We start from the raw sequence: 23,186 nt of genomic DNA, 5'->3' as shown, positions 1-23,186 counted from the left end.
TCTGATAATTTATTTCCCTATGATTCATCTTAATGTTATCCCCGCATGTCTTAAAAGTGACATTGAAATATACCAAAATTGTTGTTCAATCAGCGTCATCTTAAGCTACATGTAAAGTCTGTGGTAAATTTCTACATTTTTGATCCTGACAGTAGGCCTTAAGCCACGAAATCTCTCATTACTTCTTATGCTACTTTTAAAATATATGTTACACCAAACATATTATCTTACGCACTTTTATTAAAATTCTTCTGAATAAAGAAAGAATATCCAATGGTTTCGACCGACTAGGAGACAATTGCTGGTTTGATTGCATACAGCCTTTGTAAAAACCTTGTAATAGAGTACAGTCACGTTTAGAAATTAAGATGTTAAATGTGGCATAGGACGAAGAAAGCAAGAAACAAAGAAAAAAGCTCAGTTTAGTACGAAAAGAGACTGATGTTTTTAAGTAAGAGTGTATAAATTATGTTGTGAGGAATGCGTAATACTCAAGAATTTGAAGAATTGAACGTTCACTTTGTATTCAGTCAGTTTGAGGTGTAAGACCATGTTTCACAATCACACAAATGAAGTGACAACATTGTATCTACACGATATTTTGTGTTTTGAAGTCAAAAGTGTTTATGTGAGTTACAGAATAAAATTATAATAAATATATTTCTTTTCACAATTTCACATCCATATAAAACTGTGGTAAAATAGTATATTTCAATTTTATAAATGACTGTATAAAATACCACCTACGAAGTATTTCCGACCCTGTAGTGAATCTCAAAATACCTTATAGCATATTACATTTTATAGATAATTTTATGGACCATATACAATTTTCTAAGAACGTATCGTCTTGTGACGCAGGAGGCAGAGAACCACAGGTGTACCGAGGGATATATCTGCGGTATTCGAAGACCGAGATCGACCTGTAGGTACAAGCAAACTGCAGTGTGACCTCTGGGAAAAGGGACTTAATAATTTATTTATATGAACTTTCTGTCTCAATTTATCTTTCAAAATAATATAAACTGTAATATGTGCTGAGGTATTAGGTAAGTGATGTATATTTTCTACGAAACAGTTGGGTCTCCATATTTTCCATATGCTTTACAACCTTTAAATACTACCTTCACACATGTAATTGATATGGGATGGTAATTTTTATTTTGGGCAGATGAAAAATGGTAAAATATCCTGGCAGGAATATTCTTTAAAAAAAGAGAGACAAGTGGAAAGTGTTTGTGGTAGAAACAGTGTACGAAGAAATGAAATAGATTTAACTGGCTTGGGGCTCTTCCGAACACGGCAATTAATATTTAGATTTTATATAGAGCGGGACATTTCTTGAACAGCTGAGCATCTCTTATTAACTTCTCAAGAAAGACTTTGTAGCGTGGTCTATAAATTTCTGAAGGTCAGTAACTTATGTAGAATAACTCACAAAATATCACTTTATTCCGGTAATCGAAGTCCATAAGTTATCACCGTAATTTAAAGACATAAGCCCTTAACTATATATGAGATTGTATCGGAGAAATGTATCGCTTTAATCTTCAGGGTAAATTTATACGATTTTTAAGCTTTAAATGAGGCACAATTCTCGGAAGGTATTTATTCGGAAATTGACTACAACGGACTGAAAAAAATTGAGAACCGTTACCTGTCCCGAGAGTCGAAATCATATATTCCGGAATACGAACAAGGGACTTTTAAGTTAGTGATAAATGGCGTGTTAGAATCAGTACATTTGATAACTAGTATTTCAGTAAAATAAATGTGGGATACTGTAGGAATCAGAGTTTCCTTTGATTAATATTCTTTGCGTTAGTTCGTCCATTAAACACGTGGAATGTTGTAATTTAATCGCATTTAAGGTCTTAATTTGCCATTTGATTCCTTGAATTTTAATAAGTTAAGTCAGTGAAAGGAAAAAGAAAAAGCCTACATTAGCTCAGTCACCGTGCAAGAATGATTTATGACCAGCTTCTGTGCCACTTGTTATAAATTAAAATGTCTTCAACATCGCGTATACATCAAATATCTGTGCTTATTATAAAAGAAAACGACATCACTTGTAGGTCCGAACTACGTTTCAGGCTTACAGCACATTTTTCATTGTCAGTGATTTACAAGAAAGTCACTAGGAGTTAATTTAAAGACAATAAAAGTGAAATATTTTTTATTTGTAATGTTGGTGGTTTGTTTTTCCCTCCGTTTTAAATGTGTTTTACTATCTTTAAATAATAATGGCTTTATGTCTTATGTGGGAAGAAGAGAGAATGAAAAATCTAAAAAGTATAAAATAAAATAAGAATAAAGATAAACAATGGAAAAAGGACGGAAATAGAATAAATATATAAAGAGTAGAGAAAGGAACTAAGAAAGAAACAATGTGTTAAAGCTATAAAGAAGTTCTTTGATTGCTCCAACAGTGGGAACATTTTTAGTATTAGGCAGTGTTTTCAGGATAGATTTCGGAATGACGTCACGGCTTCAAGGCCAAACTAATTCTCATTTCAGACAGTAGTGTGACATATGTTTACCGACGGTTCAGAGTTGCTTGCTGCCTCCATCATCAGGGCGATAAGTAGCAGTGAAATTCTAAAATCTCAATAAATGTTAGAGTTTTTTTCTATTTATATCCTAATACAGTACTGTAACTGAATCTGTTAAAAACATGACGAGAAGCGACAGTTAAGTCAGTGCCTGAACAACGCGGGAGGAAAACCAGAAATTCTAGTGCCTAATCCTAGGGGTTTGCATCACATCCAATTTCCGTCTCGTTTTCTTCTGGTAAATTCAGCCCCCACCACCGCCATCCCCTTTCGCAACTGCTGCCCATCTCAGTCTGAGTAAAGGGATTCAAACTCTTTTATATATCCCACCCCCCTCACCCTACTTTTCTTCCATGATCCACTTTTCGCGGTTCTTAGTAGTAACTCAGCCTAACCCTAGAGGCAGCACTGGCAGCTGTCGACCAGATACTTATGAGTTCTGACTTAACTTATTAAAATCTGTGCGTCAGGATCTTGATGGACTAAGATGAAGAAAACATAGAACAGACGTGGAGAATTTCACACGCTTCACACCAGTAATATTAGATTTTAAGGAAAAGTTTACTAACAGTATGAATTTGAATTATTTATAAAGTACGTCACACATGTGAAAACTTTGAAATGATGGCATGTAAGTTAAGAAATGCAGTTTTATTACAGAAGACTGATTTGCGTTTAAATTTTGCAACGATTGACGTTTGGTATATTTTATTCTTATGACCGTGAAGACGAATGAGAAGTTAGCGAGATATCTGAGTGGGACACGGTCTTGAAAATCTTGTAGTTACTCAGCTGGTCCGAGAAAATTTTGTAAACATTTCTATCTTTCACTCGCATGCTGTGTTCCTTTCCCATCTCATCCTCCTTAATTTGATTGTCATAATAATATTTGGTTAAAAGTACAAATTGTGACGTTTCTCTACATATAATTTTCTCTGTGCATTTGTAAAGAGTTAAAATCTGTACTATTCCACAAATAATAGCTGATAACTATTTCTTTAACCCTGATTTGTAATTTGTGTATGTCAGGGTTGCCAGAAACTCAACTTCATCCAAATTACACGGCATAACATTCGAGAAGATAACCAACTTCTTGTACTTTTATTTTACTCTGATTACACGATCCGAAACAATTCGGAAACGCGTAATTTGTCAAGGACACACAACAAGTTTGAGATGCATAGGCTGTAACATGTAATCCTACATGACAAAACTGATTAAATATATCTCAAACTGGTGTTGTCTGTATGAAGACAATAAACCGCTATTCGCCTAAAAGAACTGAGTAAAAACACGAAAACCATTGCGCACGAATATTGCTGGAGCTTTCATCTGTAGCAGTGGCTATGCCTTTATGACAGTATTCCGTTAAACCAGCTCTGGAAAAGAAAAATAGAAGGTTCTGTGTCGAGGAAGAAAATATTCCTTTTGTTTCATTATTAATTTGAGTCCCACTGTAGTTGAAAGAAACTCTTTTCTCTCTTCCCTTATGAAATAGAACAAGTCGCCATCGGGGGAGAACTAGCCTGTACTCCATTGAATGTTATACTCCGGTCACGTCTTCAATAAGGGTGCAATAACCTTTTGTAGACGTAGTCCTCACCCCAGGCCATTGTTGAGCATGGCAATGTCTATCTGTAAGGTTTCATCTAAGGAGCGCATCCTAGCAATACATAGAACCTTTCATTCAATATATAACCTCTCCCTTACCAAAGCAGTAAATCAGGCGCTCAGCTACACAGCAAAGCACTGCAATAACTACGAAGCTTTGCGTCTTTTTGTCTTTAAGAATGCTCATATAAATTTTATTTAAGGTTAGACTACAAGCTGATTAACTAAGTAACCATCTTCATGGGGCAGAGTCCTCCTTAAGAATCTAAATGTACGCTCCCGTATTTTATGATACCCGAGGATTCATTACCGTGTTCACAAGAGCCAGCGAAAGGTCTCTACCATGAAGCAGATGACTCCAATCAGAACTCTTCGAAAACAAATTTTAATATTATCCATCCATCTACGCGTAGGTCTTCCGAGTAATATTATTTCTTCTGAATTTTATATCAACATTTTGCAAGCATTTATATTCTCCCTCATCCGTGTAACATGTAATGTTTATCTTATTTTCCTTGCTTTGATAGTCCTAATATATTTGGTGAATAGTAAAGAATACAGAAATCTTCAATATGCAAATTCCTCTTAGGTCCAAATATTCTCCATAGCACCCTGTTCTGAAAGACCTTCTATCTGTGTTCATCTTTTAACATAACACAATACATTTCACACCCACACAAAATAACAGGTCTGATTATGGAGTTTTATATTTTAATCTTCAGACAGGAAGCGGAAAGACAGAAGATTATGAGCTACGTTGCAGCAAGCATTTCCCGAATTTATTCTGATCTTAATTTTTAATGAAAGAAACTGGCATTTGACACTGTCGTTCCCAAATATTTAAATTTTGCCACATTTTCAAACGGTATATTACCTTGCATCCAGTCTATTTTTTAAATACCATTGATTAAGCCATATAAACAACCATTTTACAATACGTGAGGTTTTAAGTTTTGATGACGGTATGTAGGACGAACTACGGAGTTCTTCAATCGTGTGAAATCTTACGTAGATGACAAAGTTTCGAACAAACACAATGTCTTCATCTTCAGGGCTGATATGTCTGTGGAAGGATGTATACAGATTTAGAGGAAGATACGACTGAGAGAATGGATCAATCAGGGAATAACGAGGGGTAGAAACGTCTGGACCAACAGTGAGGCTTCTTCTACCTCCCAGCAACTTTGGCATGTATCTACGAGTCTACAAGGCGACAAATCCCGGCAGAACCACATCAAATGTTTTATATATTTTATACGTTTCTTAAACTGAAGAAGCAATACGGAATAATGTATGTTTAAAAACAAGTGACTAGGAAAATATCTGTGCGATGGATAAAGAATGTGGGTAATTTCAGATAACAAAGAGACAGAAAACCATCCATTATAGTGCCTCTGATTTTGGAGGTCGATAAATAAAAAAGGAGAAACAGCCATCATCCGAACTGAATTATAATACACAATATCGTCGTTTCGGATGCCTTGCGTTGTGCAAATAACAAAACCTTTATCACATATTTTATATAGAAACTTTTATCCCCCTTTATATAGAAGTTCAATAATTATCATCTCTTACTGTCTTCTCCGTCCGGCAGAATTGTAATTGCCAATTCTTCCATTCTCTGTAATTAGTAGTTTTTTTAAGAAGGGGGAAGCTAGTTTCCGCTGAGCCGAAATTAATCGTATGCGTTTCCCTTTGTTTTTGGTTTTCGCATTTCTCTCATCTGGATGCCAATATTATTGCACAAAAGAGAACGAACAGAGAGCAAGGTTTTCTTATTGCCTTCCATCCTTCATTCTTCACACGAAATCAGCCAAGTCAACTTAATGAAGATGCCGAAGGCAGTTTTAAAATATGCCGACAGACTTCTCCGAGATTGTGGAAGTTTTTGAAATTCCTTCGAACCAAGGATGCGCAAATATTTTGCATTCGCCACAACACGGAGGAACTGAACGGTGTTTTACTTATACAGAGTGTTCTCGTAAAACGTGTGTTAAACTTCAGGATGGTGTTATGAGTGTCGATATACGTAAAAAAAAATTATATCATTATATATGTTCGATTATCAACCGTAACATTACCACGAGAATTTCAATGAACATACGTAGATGTAGCTGAAAATTTTTACCATTCATAAGTTGTAGTTGTTAATTTGACTGCCAGTGTAACATTTAATATATCACGCGCTATATACAATTTGTAATTGAAAATCATCAGGGTAATGATGTTGGAGGTAACAAGGACCTCTGAAACGTCTGTAAACTTCTACCAGATTACACGACGCTACAATCCAGATACATCCATCTTCTAAGTCACCAAAAATTCTACGGTTTATATCTGCTCGTATATCATTAGTTCTGTGTATTCAAATGTTTTAAGCAAAGCAAGATAAAATAACCTTTTTCTGTATCCAACTCTTTTTACTGTTATTCTCTGCTGAAAGTCTCAGATAAAGTAAATAACCCTTAAGAGTTTATAGAATCAACAGACGCAAACCGAACTTCAATTTGCACGTGACAGCTGAAAGAGGCTCTTCAAACTCCATCCGTTCAACAAGTCGCACGTTTTCTTAAGTACATTTGTAATGAAGGTCCATTAAGTATAACACAATCTGATAAGCACTTAACTTTAAGTATCTGTAAACGTATTTTCCTATAAAGTTATCTTCATTAATTAATCCATAAATCAGCGTCAGTTCAGGCGTGTGTGCGAGTATTTGTAGGTCACCTTATGTCTGCCCAGTTAACAATTTCAGGCAATCTCAAACGTCTGGGATTCACGATTATCTTCTGATTTTGTATTTTGAACAAGCAAATTTCATGCTATTTCTGTCAAAATAAATTAATACCTCCGATGAATTAACATCAAAGCCAGTGTGATATGCTTAAGGCGGGGACGAGGGTTTTGAAAATATACTATGTTGCAGGCTTACACTTTTCCATTCTTCTTGATACGTAACAGATTTCTGCATGTAATTTTCTAAGCATTGTAACAATTAATGCATTGAAATGTTAATGGGTAATTAGAAGTGTGAAAATGGAATACTAATACAGCGTTTCGGAAACCATCTCTGCTTCTGTCATCAGGGTTGACTTAAGCAGTTTCGAGTGGTCTAAGTAAAATAATATAATCTTTTTAGATATATAGTTTATATCTTACTAGACAAAGCGTTGATGAAAGAGTAATGAAGAAATGAGTGGAGATGATGAACAGACAAGCAGAAAGAGATAAAGACAAATATGGCAAATTGGTTATCGTAGAAAGGAGCAAAATTGTAAGAGATGACAACAGAGAAAAATGATTAAAACAAGGGTAGACGTAGCGAGGAAATAAAGATGGAGGTACTGTGGTAATTAGGTTTATGACGTCAAGATAAACCTCAGCGTTGAGTATGTTCGCTGTAACAAGAAGTAAAATTGCGTCAGTTCAGTCAGCCAAACTGTGGCCTGACAAATTACACCACAACCTGTCATTAACACAAGCTACTAAAAGAAAAACGTAATTCAATAACGGCCAAGCTAGGCGTTTCTTTCTCTTTCGTACTTGCTGTCTGTGTCTTATGGCGAGAAGTGTTTTAGGCTCGTACCGAAGACGTGCTGACGTCACACAGACTTGGTCGAGAAAACATCTGATGATGTATTACAGGGGTAGATACTTGTTTTCACATGATCACACCCCACACCCTCCAAGTATTTCTTTTATCCCCCACCCCTGTAACTAACCCATGGTTATAAGAACTGAGTCGACGGAAATTCGACAAGTTGAAGCGGATTCGACGCGCCAACATCAAAGTGAACTAACCAATGAGCTCTGACCTAGCAACTTGGCATAAGCGGCGCGTTAGACGAATCCGCGTTGAGCGAACTTGATACTGTATGGAATTTAAGGGGATGTGGAAACGCGTCCATAGAAACTAAAAAATCATAATATTATCTAATAATATTTATTCAGAAACTGTTTAATATAAAAAAATCATCTCCAGAGACAGTATTAAAGAATAAAATTTAAAAAATTGACGTGGTAACAGTATAAACGGGGCTCAGACCACGGGTTACATGCAATTTGAAGAGACGAAGAGAGGTTAAGAGACGTGAGAGTAAGAATTTATAGGATGACAATTGATTATTTAAAGATGTCTGTGTCCTGGGTGCTAGCGCCGTGTACTCTGGTAGAAGTTTACCAACGACTCATCACCCTGATGATGAAGGCAGCAAGGACGTCCGAAACGTTGGAAAACTTATACCACGGAGCTACAACCCAGAAGACATCAATCCTCGCACTGACCGTCGTGAGAACTTGACATCATACTAACTGAATGTTTGTTTGCGGACTGTTTACAAACACGGACGAAAGTCGTTTACAAACTGTTTGTCAACAACACTGCCGACAATGTTTGTAGGATAATACGAACCTTTAAAGGAAATAAATCAATTAATAAACGCGAAGAATCAGATAGGACTTGATATCCGCTCAGAATATGTCGAGTTCCGTGCTGTATTGTTTCAGAGTATGTTCTGTTAGACATAAAAGTTTTCCCTATATGTTGTGGTCTTTTGTAAGTCCAGTTAGGAGCCTATAGCCACTAATACCCTGTTGTATATTCAAATACATCCCAGTCCATTAGCCCAATCTTCCGTCCGAGCTGGGCGATTAAAGTTGTTTGGTAGTGGTTGTGCTTAGAACGGGGCAGGGCGGAAGGGAAACTTGTCTGGGTTGGGGCCATGAATAGTACATTTCTGCCAACGCTTCCTTGCCAGACAGCCCCGGTTCAACAGTTTACCAGGATTGGTTTAGGGATTGATGCGAAATAAATGTTCCACTGGTCCTAAGCCATTGCCCTTGCATGACTGATGACGATTCATCCGTTTAAAGAGATAACAAAAAAATACGAGAGAGAACTACATCGCAAACACATCATACTATTGCTTAAACGATAGTAAATTTGTACCGGCATAATTTTGTGGTTAAGATTGTTTCTTGGTCTTCAACATGTCTGATGTCCAATAACCTGCGCCGTTTCAAGTTACTGAATTATTTATTTATGAAATATGTGACGTTTACACGGCTATGTCAATATATCCACCTGATGCTCTGTGACGTGTCTAGCCTTCTAGTTATCTAACAACGTTTAAGAGATTTACTATCTCAATCTACAAGTATTTCAACCATGAAGATGACGACTGTATTTGCCTCCGAAACATATATTTATATAAATTCATATGAATTCACTCGGCATAACAACATCTTCACCACCGTGTTTAAAATCTCACTTAGCAAATGTAAACCAGATTTTTTGTCATTTTACTGATTCTTTATTTTCGTTATAATCTTAAATATTTTTGGCGTATAAGACTTTATTTTATTTTACTTTTATTCTATAAGGCAAAGAAATTTGCTAGTAAACACATATCGAAATTCTAAAAAAAAGAGTTTCCTACATGAGAGCCTTTATAGTTTTCTTCAGTTGTTCCAGGCAAATGTTGGGATAGTGCCAGATTGGTCCACAGCATTTCCCTTCCTTATAATCTCAGTTTCATTAATCGTCCTATCATTCTGAGCTACTGACAGCGTTGCTAAATTAACCACAAATAAAAAAACAAAGGCAAGTTCCAGATGTAGGTTGAATTTATTGTATTCTGTAGTTTCTATAACAAATTTTAATAATTCATAAAGGCGGAATGTTAGAAGCAAACTGAAGTGTGTAGTGGATTAAATTTTTGTACGTATAATAGAAATAACTGTATGCTTATTACTTACGTATTACTTATAAACTGTGGATAGTCCATTTATTTTACTCCAGTTAGACTTTAATTACCAACATCCTTCGTCTGCGATGATGAAAGCAAGACGAGATGAAGTCCTTAAACTAATTTTAACATCGTTATTCATCTATAGCTACCACACACTTATTGTTGAATAATTATCTACGTTCAACACACGAGTGTCTGATGCATTCATTTTACATGACCACGAGACCGTGACGTTACAAAGAAAATTCCGGATAATAGAATCCTAGAAGTCCACACGTGCAATTGTGTGACAAAACAGCGCACGTGTATTTTACTTAGAATAAGTTTCGTAACGAACATATAACCTTTAAGTCTACTTACTTAAAATACTTTACCCTTTAGAATTATATTAATTATAATACAACATTTCAACAAATATTCATTCTGAAACATTTAAATTTTGATCTATCTCAGCATTTGCTTAAAGACAGAGGAAAACCAAGAAACCTGTGTCGAGATGGATGCATAATAACGACTATCCAGGAGTCCGCTACATAAAAGAATATATTAATCTCATAGATTTCCCTAACTTGTGAGCCATGGGCTTTATTGATAATTTCAATACAAGGTGTTTGATATAATCCTTTATGTGTTATCAACAGATATACTAAAACATTACTTTAACCTGTTGGAGAAGCTTCGTAGTCTGAAAATTATTTAAAATCCAGTCCGTACCGCAAATAAAACACCACTTCGCCATTACAAAGACCAGTAAGAAAATATTCCTTATGGAAATAATCGCTTTTTACTGTGATATCCATAAGAAATACATTAATACATTCTGTGAACAAAATACATAGATGTTGGTTATCAAAGCTCCTATTCCACGAATTTATCACTGGGGTTTAAATCGGTTAAGTACGTCAGTCTTAAGATACAGTGGACTGTCACGCAGAAGTAAATACGATAACTGAAAGTGGGGCTTAGTCTGAATTAGAAAGTGAAACAATTGTATTTTCGTTGTTTAACTGAAACAAAACGAGGTTGTGATGTCAGCTTGTCTTGTCATTGTTTTAACTTTACTCTGTTGAATAGAACCATGTTTGAAATTCTAACTTTCAATGGGTAATACAAAACAGATTTTACACAGACGTAAATGGGAACAGAGGAAATCGGATTGGAGACTTCTCTCATTTTATTCGGGAACTGTGGCGTGTTATGTCATGGTTTTTGGTACATCACGCATTTCCGAGAAATACTAAAACCGAATCTACATTTGAAAACATTTAATTCTGTTATTAATATAAACTGTTACAATCTCTGTACGTTCGTTAACATTAAGGGGCAAATTGAGAGGCGATGTTAACTGAGGTTTAGAGTGCTCACTCTGAATATTTGTTGTAAATTTATCAATAAAGTCCTTATGTAAGTACGATACCCGCCTCTTCGCTTATTATTCTTATCGTTTTAATATTTAAGTAACGATAAAGCAGTTACCGTTTAGAATCGGACAGATGTTCATATGAAATTTCTGACTGGAATTTACCCCACGCATAACAACTCTCTTCGACATTAACTATACATATATAAGCCTACATATAAACTATTTTAGAATCTTTAGTTTTCTCTATTTCTCCGTCTATGATCTGGTTTATAAGCGGTCATATCAGAAATTGTACACACATATTTTATTCGTTATTAAATACACAAATTAATTTAATATGTCTGCGTATCGAATAAAATAAGTCACATATTTTTTTCAAGCATTGTTAAATTTTAATTATATCTTTAATTTTTTCAAGAACTTCTGAACTACTTCGTACAAGAACGTTTTACTTACCATGAATCGAAGATCCGACTGTGAGGTAGCAGATGGATCTCAGGCATATGGGCGACACACCAAAACTTACACCGTTTTAAGACTGGAGATTCGCGGGCTTCCATTTAACTGAGCATTTATCTTAACGAACACACGTGCTATTTCTTCCGACTTCACTTTGTCATACTCAACTACCGGGTCTACAATTTATGCTGTAACGGCCTTGCTTGCATTGCGTGCTCGGCCGAGTGCACTGTTGACGTCGGCAGGCTGGCGCGTGTTATTCCCGTGAGTCACAGGCGAATCAGTTTCGGTGCCGCTAGTAACAGCGAACTACGAATATTTCTCGTCACTAACACATGTTATTACATTAATTTTCTTACCTTAAATCACAAAAGATGTTCAAAGTGACTTCCTTGTGCTTGCAGGCAAGCTTCACATCTCGTTAACATGTTTCGAAATACTTGACGAAGCTCTTCTTGGAAAATTGCCGAAATGAATTGTGGTTTCCTGTTCTTCTTTTTATCCAAAACTGATCCCGTACTACAATTTTTTTTTATTAATCTCTCTATCGTGGGCCTGCTAGGAACACTTTCACCGGGAAAATGTCTGCGATATTTACGGCGGCATCTTCCGTAGGATGAATATTTGGCATATGTTTCGACTAAGAACACACGTTGCTTAATACTGTACACCATATTATCAACGTCAATCCGCGACGAGAGACGCAATGAAACTGATTCGCCTGTGTTCACGGGAAGAACACGGACCAGTCCGGCCGACGTCACCAGATCGCCAGCCGACCACGCAACGCAAGCAAGGCCGTTACAGCATAAATTGTAGACCCGGTAAATGGCTTTTGGTAAAAGCGGTTACCAGACGATGTCGTATAGTATTAAAAATAAATAAAAACAAATCTAAAGTAAAGCAAACAATAAAAACTATAAATTATGTTAAACCGTTACAGCTTGCACGAAGGACGAATTTCAACTGAAATAAAATACCCAGTCTGAGAAACAAGTAATGGTAGTTGATCCGGGCACATAAGTAGAAGGTTATAACTGTTTCGCAGTCAAATCTCCCCTTTAGAAATTACACTGGCCTCACTCTGTCCCATTTGTACGCGAATCGTCTGAAGTAGTTTACTTACTAAAAGGAAATGAAGTAATTTTTGTCATCAAAATAACTATTACATGCATTCTACTATATAGAACTAGTAATAAAGACGATACGAATGTTAAATATTTAAGTTATCTGAAAAATCGATGTTGATCTTGCATGCGAATTAGTTTACACTTTGCGGTCCGGGTGTCCGTAAGAAAGAGTGAAAGTGGTCCCATAGTTGGGAAAGGATAAGACCCCTGTTCTAAGCCCTAATTTGAATAAACAATATGATTGTTTGGATAACACCGTATAAATAATTTCACCGTCATAGAACACTAAATAAAATACCAAGACAAATCCACGCCATGATGGAAAATTTTTATCAGCGATCCTAAAAGGTGAGATTCAAATTTCTAATTGTGTTTGTACTTATTACTCACTATAATTGAGTATTTATTACACCTAAATCTATGGACTTTGGTTTTCTGTCCTGAAACGTGTGGTCTTGTAGATAGTTACCAACATCTCGGAGAAACATGTTTCCTCCGTGATTACGAACTGCGTTACAACCCAGAAGACCAACATCAACATTTTTACCTTCGTGACAACTGACTGTAAAATATTTTCAGTCGAAATTATTTTGAAACGTGTATGTTAATAAGAAAATATTACATAAAACCCCAGATAACGTCACTGAACTTAATAGGATAGTAATTAAAATTCTGCTTTATATTCAAGAGGCATCGTTTTCGATTCTAGGGTGGGACACAGATTATTCTGAACGTTTCTACGTTTCTACCAAGTTTTCTGCAGATGACTGCATTTTTCTTTAATATTTCATAATGCAGCGGTTTTAGACGAAGAGAAAAGCCTGTAGGAATTGAGGTTTTAAAGGTGGTGAGTCCGAAGATGGGTTGTTGCGCTGTGCAGTCTGGTAGAAATTTACCGACGTTTCGGAGATCTTTGTTGCTTTCATTATCAGGGAGATAATTTGATATCAATAATTAAATTTGTCTCATTGCTGTATCTTCTTATAATGTATTATACTTTTATTATCTCGGAAGAAATGGCTGTAAATTGGAGTATATTACAATGTATATTAGTGGAACGTTTGGGTGGCGTTCATCTAGCTCATGACAGAGGAATATGATGGAATTTCCTGAAATTTGTAATGAAGTACGGGAGATTTCTTGCGTAGCTGAACGTACATACGTCAGTTTCTAAAGGAGCGTGCTCTGTGGACTTCGTTAATTATGTATGACGAAATCTGCTTCAAATCACGTACCACAAAAGGCGTGATTGAATCACAGATCGAAGAACCGAGGTAGATTCAGACATTAAGTTTCCGTGAAATTAATATCAACAATTTTAATGTATCAGTGAAACTGTATTTGATAAAGCTTTAATACATCGATGTATCACAGACCCGAGAGAAAAATATGGCCATGTACCATACTGAATCCATTAATTTACTGATCAATGCGTTCACCAGGAAATGAATATGATATTAATATCCTGTTACCACGACTACAATGGTGCATTCAAACAATGAAGGTGGGTGTTGCCTTTATTTTAACTCATATTGCGTATTATACGAGCAGTAATTAAACAAGGTTCTAGCGTCACTTGTTCCGAAGGAAGGGAATTGTCAGTGAACGCGGGAGATTGGCTATTTTAATACAGAATAAAAGTTTTAAGACTGGGATGTCGCCCCCGTGATAGAAGGGGAAAGTTTCCTAAACGTCGGCATCTTATTCCGTATTGAACAGCTGATCGATCAATCGAAATTTTCCACAGCCAGCGTTAAATGGATTCTTAATCCTGACATTCTTAGAATATTTTCGCAAATAAAAAACTACAAACTGAACGCAATTAATAAAATAAATACAATTCAGAGAACAGAAAATATAAATTTGTGCATTGTGAAGTAAATTAAAAACGACATTTGTAGAGAGATGATTGTATTTATACTGTGGTGAATCGACTAAAGTTTTTATTCCCTTCTCTCTTTAATTCGCCGTCCGAAACCGCACCGAAAGCGGACGGGAATCAACGAAACTTTGACGCCGCAAAGAAATTTCGGAAACGAAGGATGTGACGTACCAAAAGCATTATCCTATCACCCTAACTACGCACTGTGATCGCTCGATGCATTAAGCCGTTAAAAAGCAAATAACAGACGTGGACATTCGCTTTTGGGCATGTAAGATTTTCGAAAAAAAATATACCGGTTTTTTTAAAGTTCATTAAAAAGTAAATACCCTAATTTTAGTCGATGTTTTTCGACATTTGCCCTAAGCTAGTTCTGAGAATGGATACGAAATGTTACTTTTATCTAAAGGACGAGAAATTTTTAAGTAATTCCCAATTATGGTCTTATGTCACTCCAAGCACTGGAAAGCCAATTTATTTGCAGATACTGAAAACTCTATGTCCCTTAAGCATAATTCTTCTTTTTTACAGTTTTCTCAGCTCGCTCGATATGTTAAATATTCTAATTGCGAATTAAATTTTAATGCGTATTATATATAAATAATTTGAATATATAATTTTGGCGTACGTTATTTTTTTATTTCCATATTTAAACTGTGTAACCCAACACATAAACACGCCTATACGAAGCAAAAAAATAACATAATGTTATTTTTTAACAAACGAAATAGGGAGACAAACAACGTAATTTTAAGGTATAATAAATGACGTTGGGAATTTATTCGATAGTTATTCACATAATGTTTTATTCGAGAGGTGGTATGAATCCATACCGTTAAGTGTCTTTACAGGTCACAACTAAGATGGTATTAATAATTACACTCTAACACCGCTACGTACATATAGAATAAGGCAACAAATAACATGGTCACATTTTACAGTAGTTCACTGTTAATTCTTTCATTTCGACCGTCTGAAACCAACATTGATTTAATTAATATTTGAGAATTTTGTCAAAATCACGAAGAAAACACAACACTTCATCATTACCAAGCTTAAACTAATTAATAATGTTCAAGAAATAATCGCTGTTTACACTGAGTGTACGTGAATACAATACGCAGAGTTAACGATTATTAAAGCAGGTGGTACATATAATTACCATTTGGCGTTAAAGGGTTAACGAAGTCAATGGCACGCACATTTATTTATATTTTCAGTGTAAAATAAAAATAAACTCATAATCATGGCGCCAGAATAATCGATTATACGTTCTACTTCCACGTGGTCATAAACCAGTGCTTCCCTCTAGAAAGACGTAACTTTCAGATAAGATAATATTTCTGCAAAATGAGGGGTCGAAACAGAACAAACGAAGAAAATTTTTCAGTAATAAATTTTTCAATACAATAACTTCATAATAACCACTGTAATTCTCGAAATTTATATAAATATTTTTATAAAAATACAGTGATCACAGATTACGTAACACATTGAGGTCTAAAAGCTTCCTTTAAAAAGCATATTAAACAGGGCTATTTCCAAGCCATTAATATTTTTTCTATACGTATTTACCTATTTAAGAATTATTTAAGCACGTCTGCTTCAATTTCTTTGAAATCCAAAAGTACGCAAGATAATAAACTACGATCGTAATGATGACGTTAAGAAAATTCACTAAAACAGAGTCTCCGCAGAATTCATTTTAAAATATCAAATAACGCTAAGATCATTGCAAATTTTAAATAATTATAAGCTGACATATTCCGGGTGAAAATTCGAAGACCCATATTTATTTATTATTTTACGTTGCTTTCACCAGCTCATACTATATTTTGTGCAATGAAAGTATTACCAGTAAATAATAGAATTAAAAGGATGTGGAAGGAAACGGTAATGGCATAACCTACGGTACTAACGCAATATTTTCCTGGAGAGTCTGAGGAAAACCAAAAAACATCAGTCACGATAGCCTGAGGGCCGATATTTGAATCCGGAATCAGTTCGAAGCATTATAGCCGCGAAGTCCGGTTTCAAAGTCAGGGTACTGAAGGTAATAGTCAAAGACGTTACAGAGATCAGACAGGCTAACGATACCCCCTGGTCCGAGATTACTAACAAGCGGAGCCAAAGAAGCAAAGTATTAAGTAATACGTAAAGGTATATATTTTTCGTTACGTAGTAATGTTATACGTGATACTTCAATCTATAACAAGGGATAAAGTTTCCACAGACGACTAAATTTCGGTGAAATTCTGCAAATTTTTTGTATGAAAGATCAATTGAAATTTTATGATCGCTAACTTTTGGTGTTATTTTACGTAGGAATTAAACTTGATCTCTCGCGGTAAGGAAAGAGTGTGGTAAGAAAAATGTTTATACTCAAGAGGGGTGAGTTGACAAGAAAACAGAGAAAATTTCACTGGCTAACAGAAAGCGACATCTGTTTTACTTTTAACTAAATAAAGATAATCAAAATCAATGGGATAGGCGAGACATGGAACACGCATGGGCTACTGAGAAGTGCGTACAATATTTTGGTTTAAAATCATAAAGAGAAGAAATTACTCGGAAGACGTTGGTATAAATGGGAAGAAAATATCAAAACGGTTATGAAAATAGGGTCAGAAAATTTGGATTGGATTCATATGGCTCAGGATATGAAATCGCGTTGGGCTGTTGCAAACTCGGTAATGAACCACGTGGTTCACAAAAGACTATATATTTTTGACTTACTGAGCGATTATAAGCTTTTCAAGAAGGGTTAGCAACGACGATAATCTCTACTTAACATAAATTGAGCCATCACATTCTGGTTCCTGAAGGCTGGAGACATCCCACGATCTCTGTATTTTTATATTTAAAACAACTGAACTTAATATCGAATCACTGTTTAAGAAGATAAATTTCCCATTCTTCTGATGATACATATTTCAGTTTATTTAAGATTATTACATTTTCTATAATTACTCTCACAAACCCGAAGGTAATGTCTCGAGTCGCAATTAACGTCGAAGAACCATATCTCCACGAAACAATTCACTTCTTGTATAACAATCCAATCAAATTGTCTGTTTGTATACAAATTGTTCCGTCATTATTGTTCACTTCACACGAAGGCGAAGTAAAATTATTGTCAATGCACAGTGCTGCACTCTATCTTGACTTATTTTTACATTTGGTAGGGGGTGGGGTGGTCAGCATCACGCTCCGGCCGCGCTTTACCCCAGAGAAAGGACCCCGGTACCCATTGGATAGGATGCTAACCCCGGTTGTCCAGCCCGTAGCTAGTCACTCTACCGACTGAGCTATCCCGTGAGCTGATTATTTTGGCTACAGCATAGTTTATTTCTGGAGATTCTTCACAAACAAATTACGTAGAAACTTAATTTCATTTTTAAATCTTAACATATCTCAGTGAAAATGTCATTATTCAATATTAAGATTTTAAAAGTCCCATATTTGGTATACAAATCACGGAGATCCTACGTAACTTCTTTCAATATTAAATATTCGAAGAATTAAACTCGTCTGGAGGCTGCCTATGTTATATGGCATGCACAACTTTGTGAATTATTTCACTGTAAGCTCAGTAGAATTAATATAAACACACAACAATTTTTTTTTGTTTAACGACTTCATTCTATTGTACTCAGTCCCTGAGTTCTTGCAGTACTTATTTCTGACGCAAACACTGTTGCTATATCAGGGCTGAGTTATTACAGAAATTGTTATCACGTTAATAAAATGTTCTGTCATTGTTCTACACTTCATCCGCCAAACGAAGGAACAACAGAAACGTAGTAACGCCTACGACCCAAACTTCGATGTGCTGTGACCTTGAACCTCTGCTTAGACTCGGGCTGGATCCCCCACCACGTGCCGGTGATATCAGGACGCGATTCTCCGGGTAGGTACGGTGCGTACCTAGGACTGGAAGACCTAGGGTCGGGACGACGACCCTATGACCGGGTCGTTGGACCAAAATGTTAGTCTGTTCCTCTTCTTCGTCTTGTTCCGCCGACCCGTACTGATCCATGTAGTCTTCGTCCTCCTCGTAGCGCGGGGTAAAAACTCTACGTGTAGGGCCGGGAATCCCTGTGATACCACAACAAAACATCAGTGTAACCTTCTACAGGGAGGATAAGGTTTTCACACATATTCCATTGCCATTTTTATTAGAAAATGAAACAAAAGCCATTGGATTTAACACACAACTTGAGCTCATAAAACATCTACCATTTAAAACGTAACCCCAAAGACGGTGCATGAAAATTGGGGGAAAAAATAACAATTTTTCGTTAACTTTCTTAAATATGAAATCTGTGTTATAGACTAAAGCAGTTTTAGGTTTAATACAAATTAAGTTGTGATTTTCTCGCTAAGGGCAGAAGAAAACATCGATAAATAATTATCTTGTTCAAAGAGCCAAAGTTTTGGGTTAATTTCTCATAAAGTTTCGGTACTCAGATATACGTTTTTATATAACACAGTGTAGAACTGAACAGCATAAGATAAAAAGGATGGTGTTAAAAACGGCGTAAATCTGTTTCTTCAATGAACAAAGAACTCACCATAGAGACGAATGTTACTTTCCACTTCGCCGAGAGAGTTCTTAGCGATACATCGGTATGATCCGACGTCTCGTGCCTGGAATTTCTTGATCACCAAGATCATGTGCATTTCGAAGAACGACCTGGTAATAAGTTTCACCTCGTACTTGTCACTAGAAATCACCATCTCTCCTGAAATCAAGAGGTCTCCTACAGACCCTTAATGCCCACAGTTTATACTTTTCATTTTAGTTCTTAATATGTCTGCTTCTATTCCTGTATCGCGATATTATACCAACGTTGTAAAAATATGTACCGAATCTGAGGTTTTTTGTTATGTTTCATTTCGTTGCTTTTATCTCAAGCGCGTCATTGAATTGACGTAATCATAAATATAATGGTTCAATTCAGGTGTCTGTTGGGACGAAAATGGAATGTTAATAAACGTGAAGAAAGAATAAAACCAATATATATTGTTCAGAATCATAAGCACGCAAGAAATAGACGCTTTAAAATGGAGCAGAATTAAAATACGAGAATAATTTCATAGGTGATATAAATAAGTGGTAAGGTCTCTGTATTATTATTATTATTACAAAATTCAAAAGCGAATAACGCCAGACAATAATAGTGATTAATCTCAAAACAGCATCATAGGTATTTGATAAAATGTAGACATAGTTATGTTTATGAGCTATGCTATGAATATATAATCCCATATGAATTAAGTAAGCATAAAAGAAACATGTCTGAATTTAATTTCAATCCACAACAAATGTTTAATAAAACCAAAAACCTATGCTACGTATATTCGATATTAAAACCACATTAAAGTGAATGACAGAAAAATAAAGAAAAGTTAATATTTCAGTAAAATATAATTAAAATCCCGGTGTTTATTTCGGCCATAAAGTTGAAAATCCACATATTATTAAACTTTATATCTTTCATAATATTTAATAATTTAGCCCGTACCGCAAAGAGAGCACTACTCTTCATCATTAAAAAGTTCAATTAAGGAAATTAAAGAATTAATTCCTACTTACAATGAGTATCATGACAGTTAAAAACGAAATATTTTTCTACACGAAGTTAAAGTATTTATTTATTTATTTACAGTTTATTAGACGACGCTGTCAGTGTCTCAGATTATATAACGTCGAATAGAGTAATAAGACATACAAGATACGAAACGATCCTCGCCTAATTCTTTGTGGTATCTAGGCATGTCTGGAGGGACAGAGAAAAACCACGGCAAACCTCAGGATAGCCGGTTTCCGGATAGAGACTTGAGGTCGATAACTCAATAATACGAAGCAGGAATTAGTGCAACATTCCTTTAGTTTTCATGACGAGACGTAGCTAGCAGTTTAAGCATCCACTTGATGATCTGATGATTGAAATGTGTGGAGAAGCAGACGTTTACGTAAATAAATGAAGCCGTAGATAATAACGAAATTATGGCTCCCACTTGCTTTCTTTAAATAAAATGGTGAAAATTACTGACGAAATAGACTACTAAATTGTATAATATGTAATATTCAATTACTACTACACGATGTATATCAAATATCTTGTTATGGAAGTAATTAAGTTTGTATAATTTACAGAGTGTACGAAGTTGAGGTATTGAGAAATTACAATTTGCATTTTAATATCTTTATAAGTATATTATCCTATAATTTAATTTTACTACTTGAATTTAATTCAATATGATTTACGGTCTAAGCATCTGCTATAAATTTTCATGACGTTGTAAAGACGTAATACTTAATGTGCTAGCGGGCATTTAATACTGACAAAATGGAAGTTTCACTTTAGGGTATTTGAATATTTTTACTTGTGCTAGTGGTAAAAATAATTACACATTCAATTAAATTTAATTTCTGAAGCAAATAGAACCATCATTAACATTATGTCTCGTTTTAATAATCATATAATAGACATAAATTCAATACGTTGAAGCAAAAATCTTCTAAATAATATTTAAAAATTCCATTATAAAAGCCAGTTGCTTGACGTTGATTAAGAAAATAAACGCTGTCTATTATGATAATCACAGGAGACACATAAATACATTCAGTGCAAAAACCCTCAGAGTTATACATCGTTACAGTACGTGATGCAATCTATCATTCTGCTTTAAAGAGTTAAATGTAGTTAATATTATTGGAAGTCGTCGTCAGATGATTTTAGTTTGCGATAATTTCTGTTCCTATTTGTAAGTTTCTTGCCAGGAAAGCAAATTTATATTTACTATGAAACGTATTAATTTAGAATGGAAAATCATGATTTCAGAGTGTAATAATGTGCATTACTGATAAATTTTACGAATTAAGTTAACATATTTAATAATCATCTCAACGGAGTGTATTAAGTAAAAAATGAACAGGCTGTGTCTTACAGTTAGTTAAAAGTTTAAATTTTCCAGAATACAGTATATAAAATGTTACCATAAAATTATAACACGGATAAAACTGTCCCGAGTCGACTTAGCGAGCGTCATATCAGTTACGTCAGAGCAGTACTCCTGTCTTGATAGGCAACCTGTCAGTACGTTACATGACGTCACACGTGCGATGCAACCAGAACGGTGTGAAGTAACGTCATGAACAGGCCATAAATTCTCCCTTGTCGATACACGGGAACGTTCATTGCTTGACAGGCCACGATTTTTAAAAACAGCAAGGCGTCAAGACACGTGATGAAGAATGTGTTCTCGTAACTGACATCTCGCAGTCCGATCCACCACCTTCGGATTTATCATATCAGGGCTTTCAGTAATATATGGCGTAACGTAAGAACGAGAATGAATAGAAAGCACACATCAATACTTACGCAGACAGTTTTACCGGGCTGTGGACTGCAGTGGTAATACAAAGAATATCTTTTTACAGGATCCAGCCTACATCGCTCGCATAACATGAATACCATTTACAGACTTATGTTGGCCACCCTGTTCGCCTGGCCTCTTATCCAATTTTTTTCTCTGGGGATATCAAAAGGGCAAAGCGTAGGACACCCGGCCAGCAACCCTTGACGATCTTAGAACACAAATTCGCGAAGAAATTACAGCGGGTAATGAGAAAGGGTGTATGTAACCAAGTTCTGAAATAAACTAAAGGGCGAAATTCTGTTGGTTAAAATAAAGCCTAGTATTCACAATGGACGATATTACAGTGCCCACAGAAACTACGCTCGACTAAACTAAATTTTCTTTGGTGTTAATTTAATTCGCTTTGTACTTGCATCTAGAGATTTCAGTGCCATTTAATCTCGGTGAATAAATGTGGTAAGTCATCTAAAACCGAAGCAGTTATCTGCCTGTTCATATGATTAATACGATAGGTCTTTCATCTCAACCGATAAGAGTTAGAATGGACAGTTAGAACATTCAATTCCCTTAGGACATTTCTGCCACTCGCCAAATGTTACCTTCGAAACGTAGCTGGTTCTCACGCATCGACCAGAAATAAAAGACAGGCTATTTTACTACGCATAGTAGAATTCTAGTTTCCACAAGGCTTTTGACAGATACAAAACGGAAATCAGTAACTAAATGGATTTAATCGTATTCAAGAGAATAGTGTGAAGAGTAGAAGTATCACACGAAATGGCTGAAATTCCTAGTTATCGGATTGAGTACCGATGTTGAGTAGGCGAGTTTAATTCGACAACGGATGGAGGGCGAACAGACAGACGCGTGTGGGCGTCAGACGGCTTCAGCCAGTCTAAATGGCTCTCTGATGCGGTCAGGCGTTCGCTTCACGAACTGGTGTGGAGTTAAGTCTACCGATCTCATAGACGAGCTTTCACAGTCTCAAAAGCTATTATTTTATGAGTTCTATTCAGCGAAACCTACTGGCTTTTTTATTTTTATTCTTAA

The 23,186-nt window shown here is 35.6% G+C and overlaps 2 protein-coding genes across 9 annotated transcripts in view; both read right to left on the bottom strand.

The window, feature by feature from the left end:
• Positions 1-11,922, bottom strand: part of LOC147874603 (putative cytochrome P450 6a13) — a 59,848-nt gene extending 47,926 nt beyond the window's left edge. The window contains exon 1 of the mRNA XM_087344212.1: positions 11,733-11,922. Within this exon, the coding sequence (XP_087200338.1) occupies positions 11,733-11,735 (3 nt within the window). The 5' untranslated portion in view covers positions 11,736-11,922. The remainder of the gene's footprint in view (positions 1-11,732) is intronic.
• Positions 11,923-15,524: 3,602 nt separating this feature from the next.
• The window catches only part of LOC110831535 (lachesin), a 240,036-nt gene continuing 232,374 nt past the window's right edge, over positions 15,525-23,186 (bottom strand). For 7 of the 8 annotated variants that reach the window (XM_087344220.1, XM_087344223.1, XM_087344221.1 and 4 more), the window contains 2 exons: positions 19,322-19,492; positions 15,525-18,845 (listed from right to left, as the gene is read on the bottom strand). In XM_087344220.1, the coding sequence (XP_087200346.1) occupies positions 18,511-18,845; positions 19,322-19,492 (506 nt within the window). In that variant the 3' untranslated portion in view covers positions 15,525-18,510. The remainder of the gene's footprint in view (positions 18,846-19,321; positions 19,493-23,186) is intronic. The other variant, XM_022067641.2, reaches the window with a different exon arrangement.

Source organism: Zootermopsis nevadensis, unplaced genomic scaffold (assembly GCF_977971745.1).
Source record: "Zootermopsis nevadensis isolate Lab colony 2312 unplaced genomic scaffold, Znev_1.0 Znev_ptg000007l, whole genome shotgun sequence".
In the NCBI taxonomy this organism is placed as follows: domain Eukaryota; kingdom Metazoa; phylum Arthropoda; class Insecta; order Blattodea; family Termopsidae; genus Zootermopsis; species Zootermopsis nevadensis.
The sequence above is the reverse complement of the archived record's forward strand: the minus strand, read 5'-3'. Positions and strand labels throughout refer to the sequence as shown.